Consider the following 8,072-nt stretch of genomic DNA (forward strand, 5'->3'; position numbering starts at 1 on the left):
TTTTTTTTTTTTTTTTTTTTTTGAGACGGAGTCTTGCTCTGTCGCCCAGGCTGGAGTGCAGTGGCCGGATCTCAGCTCACTGCAAGCTCCGCCTCCCGGGTTTACGCCATTCTCCTGCCTCAGCCTCCCGAGTAGCTGGGACTACAGGCGCCCGCCACCTCGCCCAGCTAGTTTTTTGTATTTTTTAGTAGAGATGGGGTTTCACCGTGTTAGCCAGGATGGTCTCGATCTCCTGACCTCGTGATCCGCCCATCTCGGCCTCCCAAAGTGCTGGGATTACAGGCTTGAGCCACCGCGCCCGGCCTGTTTTGTTTTGAGACATCATCTTGCCCTGTTGCCCAGGCTGGTGTGCAGTAGCCTAATCAGGTGTCACTACAGCCTCTGCCTCCCAGGCTCAAGTGATCCTCCCACCTCAGCCTCCCAAGTAGTTAGGACCACATGACTGTGCCACCATGCCTGGTTAACTATTTGTTTGTTTATTTATTTGTTTATTTGTAGAGACTGGGTTTTAACATGTTGCTTAGGCTGGTCTCTAATTCCTGAACTCAAGTGATCCACCCACCTCAGCCTCCCAAAGTGCTGGGATTACAGGTGTGAGCCACTGCACCAGGACCAGACACATTTTACCTAGAGGCAGATTCCGACTCAGAAACCTGTATAGAGGAGAATGGCAGGAATTTAATTGGCAGAGGGAAGACAGCCTTAAAATTGAGAGAATTCTTTTATTCTCTGACCACCTCCCCTCCCAGAAGATCGCAAACGCTGTGACTTTAAATGCCATCTATTAGCCAAAGTCTCTGCAATTTATATATGTAGCCCCGTCCCTCCCCTAGACTCCTGGGACTCTCCTCCCTGGATCTTTGCCCAAGTTTGTCATCATCAAGGCCTCAGCACAGATTCTCTCTCCTTCAAGAGGCCTTTCCTGACCCCTCAGCCCCAATCATATTTCTTCATGGCATTTCCTCTAGAGTGCAGATTGCTGTCTGAAGCGCCCTTGTTTACTTATCCTTGCTCAAGGTCTGTGTCTCCCACTGTTAATGTGAGCTCTGAGAGGGCAGGGAGCAGATCTACCTTGTTCATGGCTGTATCCCTGCATATGGCATGGTGCTTGGCACATATAGTAGGTACTTGTTAATCATTCACTGAATGAATGCATTAACAAACGTATGAATGTATTAGCACTTCTCAACCCAGCTCTGAGAACACCCATGTTGGGGTGCTCTCCAGGCCCCTAGTTCTTGGCCACTTCTCCACATTTCTACTGCTGATACCTCTAACAGGTCTCCCATCTTTTTCCCTCTCTTAAAACTTGGAAACTTGTCTGCCAGTGGCTTCAGCCCTGCCCTGACGGACTTCCTTCCTTTCCCCAGGGAATTCGGCACCGGTTGAGAGGTAGTACCAACGCTGTGAGGATCCGAGCCCCCCAGATTGGAGGTGAGGGGCTTGGGAAGATAGATATAGGAGATGTCTTGGCAAAGGTGGGAGTGGTTGATCCTTTGGGTCTAGGCTACAAGTTGGAGGTTCAGATTCTAGCCCCTGCCGGAGACTTTCCAGAGGGGTGATGTTTCCCAACAATTGAATACGGAGGCGAAGAAAGTGGGTTCTGGAGTTTAAATCTAGGTCCTGACTATTCCCTGCTATGGGACCTTGGGCTAGTGGCTTAACCTCTCTGAACCTCACCTGTACCAGGGGTGGTGATAACAGTAACCACTTCATCGGTAGTTTTATAGTTTATGTAATTTATATACTACTAAGTGCTGGTTGCTATGCTAAACACTTTAATAACATTAACTAATATAAAATTGCAAAAGTCAAATAACACAGACCTCAAACAGGCCCTGGCACACAGTAAGCCCTCAGTAAACATTTTAACTATCATATTAACTGGGTTTCCTATTTCCTTCTCACTGAAACCCAAATCAGAATTCCAACTCTGTGTGGTGATTATGAAGCTCAAAGTTGCTCTGTTAAAAGTCATATGAAGGTAAATCTGCTTGTAAACATTTGTCAGCTCCCCATAAAGGTGAAGGAAACGTTGATGGTGATTATAGACAGCTTGAAGTGGGAGCTACCACAGGATGGGGACAGATAGGAAATATTCTATGGGGGGTTGCTATCTGCCTTTGTGTCTGGGTTTTTCTCCCTGTTCTTGGCCAAAGCATTCAGGCCTTGGAAGTCCCCTGAGATGTGAATTCTCGGGATTTCCTATGAACTAATTAGGCCTCGGTTCCACTACAGGTAGCTTCGCAGTGTGGGGGGGCCTGTTCTCCACCATCGACTGTGGCCTGGTGCGGCTTCGGGGCAAGGAGGATCCCTGGAACTCTATCACCAGTGGAGCGTTGACTGGGGCTGTACTGGCTGCCCGCAGTGAGTACCCCCTGGCCCTGGCCCCAGCCCCTTCCACCCTGTTCTGCCTGCCCTCACCTCTGTTTCTCTGCCTCCAACTCCCCCAGGTGGCCCACTGGCCATGGTGGGCTCAGCGATGATGGGGGGCATCCTGTTGGCCCTCATTGAGGGCGTTGGCATCCTCCTCACTCGCTACACGGCCCAGCAGTTCCGAAATGGTGAGTAACTGGTGGTCGGGGGAGTGGGAAATCCTCCACCTGGCCTCTTCCACTCATCCTTACCCGAGTCTCCCTTCTCCAGCGCCCCCATTCCTGGAGGACCCCAGCCAGCTGCCCCCTAAGGACGGCACCCCAGCCCCAGGCTATCCCAGCTATCAGCAGTACCACTGAGGAAGCCACTGCCACCCTGGGAGCTGCTTCTTGGTTCCCTCCCCGATGATCTACCTCGAAGGGAGGGCTGGCTCCCAGTTAGCCCTGGGACCCTCCAGAGAGGGCTTCTACTCTGCTCCCTAGTCCCAGGGTGGGGGTGGGGCACCCCAGCTGCCCTGACAGATGGGTCCCCTTTTTCTCTCTCAGGGCACCCCAGCCCCACACTCACATGTACGAAGTTCTCACCCCAGCTCCTTTGTGTGGCACCCTGATGAGTATTTAAAATCCGTTTTGAAATGCCTATGTGTGGACTCCTTGAACTGCCTATGGGGCCCCTCCTTAGGACAAGGGGCAGAGCCTGCTTCAGGAACTCGGAAACCCTAGGACTTGGAGGCCTACAGCAGATGGGCTCTAGTAAATGTCTGTGGGCTGGATGAGCAGGAAGGGAGAATGAAGATGTGAATTAGCGACATGAATAAGGTTATCTGGGGCCAGGTGATGGGTCCTAGCTGTCAGAGGAACAAGCTTGGGAAATAAGTGAATAAACACCAGGATTGCTGGGGGCGGGGGTGGTTCTAGACATTGTACCCCTGACCCCATCCCCCCCCACACACACCCCAATACCCCTGACCCCTGCTCCACAGCCCCTGTCGCCGAGGCTGGGAAATGTGGCCTCACAGGAATCCCTTCTTTCTGGACACTCAGCACGGCATTTGTGAAGGTGATTTCCCTCCCTCCGTGTGGCCTCAGGGTGGATCTGGGATGGAAGAAGAGGGCCGGGAGACCTAGCTCCCTCAAAGAAGGTGCCCTGGATCAGCCTCCCCTTCTGCCACAGAGCTGCTTTTCTGCTCTCCTCTGCTCAGTGTGGTCAAGTGTTTTTATTTGTTGTTTTGAGAAGGAGTCTTGCTCTGTCGCCCAGGCTGGAGTGCAGTGGCATGATCTTGGCTCACTGCAACCTCCACCTCCTGGGTTCAAGTGATTCTCCTGCTTCAGCCTCCCAAGTAGTTGGGATTACAGGCGTCCACCACCACGCCCAGCGAATTTTTTGTATTTTTAGTAGAGATGAGGTTTCACCATGTTAGCCAGGCTGGTTTCGAACTCCTGACCTCAAGTGATCCGCCCACCTCGGCCTCTCAAAGTGTTAGGATTACAGGTGTGAGCCACCACGCTCGGCCAATTTTTGTATTTTCAGTAGAGATGGGGTTTTACCATGTTGGCCAGGCTGGTCTCGAACTCCTGACCTCAGATGAACTAACTGCCCGCCTCGGCCTCCCAAAGTGCTGGGATTACAGACATGAGCCACTGCGCCCGGCCAGGTCAAGTGTTTTTAAAGGGTAACCACAAAATAACCAGAAATGAGTTTCTATTTTGGGGTGGGGGAGCTAGATTTTTCTGAGTGGACATGCCAATGCCCATGCCCCCGCCCGCAAGCTGTGACTTCTGCGAAAACCTCTACATGGGTGGGGCAAACATTGCCTACACTGGGGTGCAGAAGACACGGGGAGGCGCAAAAACTTCCTGAGGAGTCAAGGGTTTCCTCTGCACAAACTGCCCCAGTGGCGAATGACCTCGAGACATGAAAACCGTCCCTTTCTCGAAAGCCATTACAAGGCAGTGGGAACACCCTTTCTCCCTTACAAAACTGGTCCGTGGGGATGCAAAGAGTCCTCAGCGGTGACAGCTATAACACCTGTTTGAGCGACTCAGTGCTGGGCAGGGCGCAGCCACGCCACTGAGAGACCAGGGAGGGCAGCGCGGGGCCCGGGCTTCGGCCTCCAACCCTCATCTCCACAAGCACTGTGGCGGCAGCACCAGGCATGCATCTTTGAGACCGGAGCGCCAGTCAGACCCAGGGTGTTCCTTGTGTCCTGGGGCCAATGCCTCCTTTAGTCCCGCCCCTTCTGGATCCTCGGGCCGGCCCTGCCTCCTGCAGGCCTTCACCTGCGTCGATCTAGCACCGCCCCTGGAGAGTAGCTCCTTGGAGGCCCTTCCCTTCCGAGAGTGCTGGGGACTCCACTTTCCCGGGGTTTCCGGCCCTGCCTCCCGGCCCCGCCCTGGTCCTATCGCTCAGCACCGTCCCCTGAAGCCGCGGCGGGCCCCACCTCCTTCCTACAACCACCCGGCTCCTCCGAGGCCACACCCCTCCATGCTCCCCAAGACCCGCAGGCTCCTGTCCTCGGCCGCCTCGGGACCCACCTCCTCCCGCCCCACAGTCTCCAGGCTGGGGACAGCCGGACCCACCCACGGGGGCTAGGAGCGGTCCTTCTGCGCGACCTCGGCCCGGGTGGCTTGCCCGCTTACGGCTACGTTCGGGGCCTCCTCCGCCCGGGCTCCTCCGGCCGCTGGCTGGGGCGGGGCTGGGGGGCCGGAGCCACGTTTAGAAGCCAGGGAGCGGGCTGGGAAACCGAGGCTAGGGGCCTCGCGTGAGAGTCGTAGGGCGGCTGGGGACGGTGCCGGGGGAGGGGGGACTCCGTGGAGGCCTGGCGTCAACGGCGTCACCAGGCCTCGAGCTGGGGCTGGGGTGCCCTGGGTCATTCGTGGCTCGCGAGCTGGGGCGCGGCTGGGCCGAGCCCGACCTGGGCCTGGGGCCGGCAGCCTCTGTTCCTAAAAGAAGGGAATGCGGGGTGAGACCCTCGGTTGTTTCGACGAGAAGAGACTACAGAGACAAAGGGAAGACGGGGGATGGAGAGATGAGAGAGAGAGAGAAATAGAAACAGACATGCACGTAGGGAGGTAGAAGAGACAGAGAAGTGGAAAGAGATGGAGGCAGACACGCAAGAGACCAATGAAAAGAGAGACGAAGAGAAGGGGAGAGACACTAAGAAATAGAAGAAGCTGCGTGAGGGTCAGAAACGCAGGCAGGTAGAGGGGAATACTGCATCAGACGCAGGCAAACACGGGAGACATAGTGAGGAGCGGGTGAGCTGTGAGCTGGCTTCAGGCCAGGCCTCCTCCGGCTGCCGCCCACCTACACCGTAGCTGCGGGGCCTCAGGGGACAGATGCCTCACCTGCATCCTCTTGGTGTCTCTCTGGCACTCTCCCAGTCTCCTGTAATTTAATCCCATCTGCTTCCAGCAAGGACTTCAGCGACTCTGTCTCAGGTTCCTCCTCCTGTTTCTTCCTGCTTCCTCCCTGCCTAAGCCCTTAGCTTCTGCCTCTGTGTGTCTTGATCTCTCAGCTTCGCATCCACATTTTTCTGCTTTGGTCTCCCTGGCTGGTGCTTTCACAGTGTGACCCCGGTGGCCCTTGAGTTTGTCACCCACCTGTCTGCATGGGGAGAAGGAAAATAGTCGGTGGGCTAGGGGGTTAAGGAGGTGGGTGGGATCAGAGAAGAGCAAGGGGGTCCAGCCCTGACAGGTGTGGGATCACTTTACTCACTTCCTCAGGGACAGACCCTGACAGATCAGGGAGAAAGAGACAGACATGGGAGAATCAAAGGGACAGAGAAGAATAGGGAGAAAGACATAGATAGAGAAGCCAGAGTTTACGGAGAGATCAAAGGAGAGACAGAGATGCAGAGAAAGATACCAAGAGGCTGGGCATGGTGGCTCATGCCTGTGATCCCAGCACTTTGGGAGGCCAAGGTGGGTGCATCACCTGAGGTCAGGAGTTCGAGACCAGCCTGACCAACAAGGTGAAACCCCGTCTCTACTAAAAATACAAAAATTAGCCGGGCGTGGTGGCACATGCCTGTAGTCCCACATACTCAGGAGGCTGAGACAGAATTGCTTGAACCCAGGAGACGGAGGTTGCAGATCACTGCACTCCAGGCTGGGTGACTAAACAAGACCCTGTCTTTAAAAACAACAAAAGAAGAAGAAGAAGAAGAAGGAGGGGCCAGGCGCAGTGGCTTATGCCTGTAATCCCAGAACTTGTGGAGGCTGAAGTGGGCGGGTCACTTGAGGTCAGGAGTTTGAGACCAGCCTGGCCAACATGGTGAAACCCCCTCTCTACTAAAAATACAAAAATTAGCTAAGCATGGTGGTGGGCGCCTGTAGTCCCAGCTATGTACTTCCCTGGCTGAGGCAGGAGAATTGCTTGAACCCAGGAGGCAGAGGTTGTAATGAGCCGAGATGGCACCACTGCACTTCAGCCTGGGAGCCGGAGTGAGATTCCATCCAAAAAAAAAAAAAAGAAGGAGAAAGACACATTGATAAAGACACAAGACAGGGATAACAGGGACAAAAGAAAAACAGGAGCAGAGAGAAAACGAGATTGAGAAGGTAAGATGGATACAGAGGAGGGAGAGCAAGAGGGAGATGGAAGAGAGGTGCACGCACTTCACCTTGAGTCTGGGACTGCTGGTCTCAGTGTTCCTATTTCTGCTGTTCTCTTAGTGGCAGTTGGAGAACAGGGCCTGACAGGCAGGGCAGCTCTGACATCCCTGACCCCAACCTAGGGACAGACCTTTAGAGATCGATGCTCAGACTTTAAAAATGGGAACCATCCCAGTGGGCCCATTTAGAACCACGTCCAAGGTGACACAAAACTGCCTTTCGTTGTCCTCATTTGCACTTGAGGAAACTGAAACAAAAAGGCGAAGCAACTTCCCATGACTACACTGCCTCAGAGGGGCAAGGCTGGGACTGAAATCCACAGCCGGGCGCAGTGGCTCGCACCTGTAATCCCAGCACTTTGGTAGGCCAAGATGGGAGGATTGCTTGAGGCCAGGGGTTCAAAATCCTTATTTACAGCACTTAGAGTTTCAGAGATGTCATTTGCAACATAATTTCAGGGACAACATATTCTCAGTTATAACTACAGGTGTCATTTGAAGGTTTTATGAGCCTTCTTTGCTAAAGTCATAATTTCAAGGACAAACATTCCTCTTTTTGCTTTTATTATTGTATTGTATTGTATTTATTTAAGACAGGTTTTCTCTTTGTCACCCAGGCTGGAGTGCAGCGGTACAGTCTCGGCTCACTGCAACCTCTGCCTCCTGGGTTCAAGTGATTTCTCGTGCCTCAGCCTCACAAGTAGCTGAGATTACAGGCACGTCCCACCATGCCCAGCTAATTTTTGTATTTTTGGTAGAGACGGGGTTTCACCATGTTGGCCAGGCTGGTCTCGAACTCATGACCTTAAGTGATCCTCCCACCTTAGCCTCCCAAAGTGCTGGGATTACAGGTGGGAGCCACTACACCCGGCCTATTATTATTATTATTATTATTATTATTATTAAGACAGAGTCTTGCTCTGTCACCCAGGCTGGAGTGCAGTGGCGCGATCTCAGCTCACTGCAAACTGCACCTCCTGGGTTCAAGCAATTCTCCTGCCTCAGCCTCCCGAGTAGCTGGGATGACAGGTGCACACCACCACACCCAGCTAATTTTTGTATTTTTTTAAGTAGAGACGGG

The 8,072-nt window shown here is 53.6% G+C and overlaps 2 protein-coding genes across 4 annotated transcripts in view; one reads left to right on the top strand and one right to left on the bottom strand.

Moving 5' to 3' along the window:
* The window catches only part of TIMM17B (translocase of inner mitochondrial membrane 17B), a 4,799-nt gene extending 1,782 nt beyond the window's left edge, over window positions 1-3,017 (top strand). Inside the window, exons 3-7 of one of the 3 annotated variants that reach the window (XM_023201941.3) lie at window positions 971-1,120; window positions 1,371-1,434; window positions 2,239-2,367; window positions 2,454-2,564; window positions 2,647-3,017. In XM_023201941.3, coding sequence (XP_023057709.1) covers window positions 971-1,120; window positions 1,371-1,434; window positions 2,239-2,367; window positions 2,454-2,564; window positions 2,647-2,735 — 543 coding nt within the window. In that variant the 3' untranslated portion in view covers window positions 2,736-3,017. The remainder of the gene's footprint in view (window positions 1-970; window positions 1,121-1,370; window positions 1,435-2,238; window positions 2,368-2,453; window positions 2,565-2,646) is intronic. The other 2 variants (XM_023201940.3, XM_023201939.2) reach the window with 2 other exon arrangements.
* A 919-nt stretch (window positions 3,018-3,936) lies between these two features.
* LOC111535698 (neural Wiskott-Aldrich syndrome protein-like) lies at window positions 3,937-5,789 on the bottom strand. The gene is made up of 2 exons (XM_023201913.2): window positions 5,724-5,789; window positions 3,937-5,318 (listed from the first exon to the last, which is right to left on the bottom strand). The coding sequence occupies exons 1-2, from the start codon at window positions 5,778-5,780 to the stop codon at window positions 4,965-4,967; spliced, it is 411 nt and encodes a 136-aa protein (XP_023057681.1). The 5' UTR covers window positions 5,781-5,789; the 3' UTR covers window positions 3,937-4,964.
* Window positions 5,790-8,072: the final 2,283 nt, after the last annotated feature.

Source organism: Piliocolobus tephrosceles, unplaced genomic scaffold (genome assembly GCF_002776525.5).
Source record: "Piliocolobus tephrosceles isolate RC106 unplaced genomic scaffold, ASM277652v3 unscaffolded_19332, whole genome shotgun sequence".
In the NCBI taxonomy this organism is placed as follows: domain Eukaryota; kingdom Metazoa; phylum Chordata; class Mammalia; order Primates; family Cercopithecidae; genus Piliocolobus; species Piliocolobus tephrosceles.

Bases quoted from the DNA above. Each gene is read 5' to 3' on its own strand.
- LOC111535698 (XM_023201913.2), bottom strand. From the start codon at position 5,780: ATGGGATTAAATTACAGGAGACTGGGAGAGTGCCAGAGAGACACCAAG. The intron at 5,319-5,723 runs GTGAGGCATCTG...CCCTTCTTTTAG, and splicing joins GAGACACCAAGAGGATGCAG to GAACAGAGGCTGCCGGCCCC.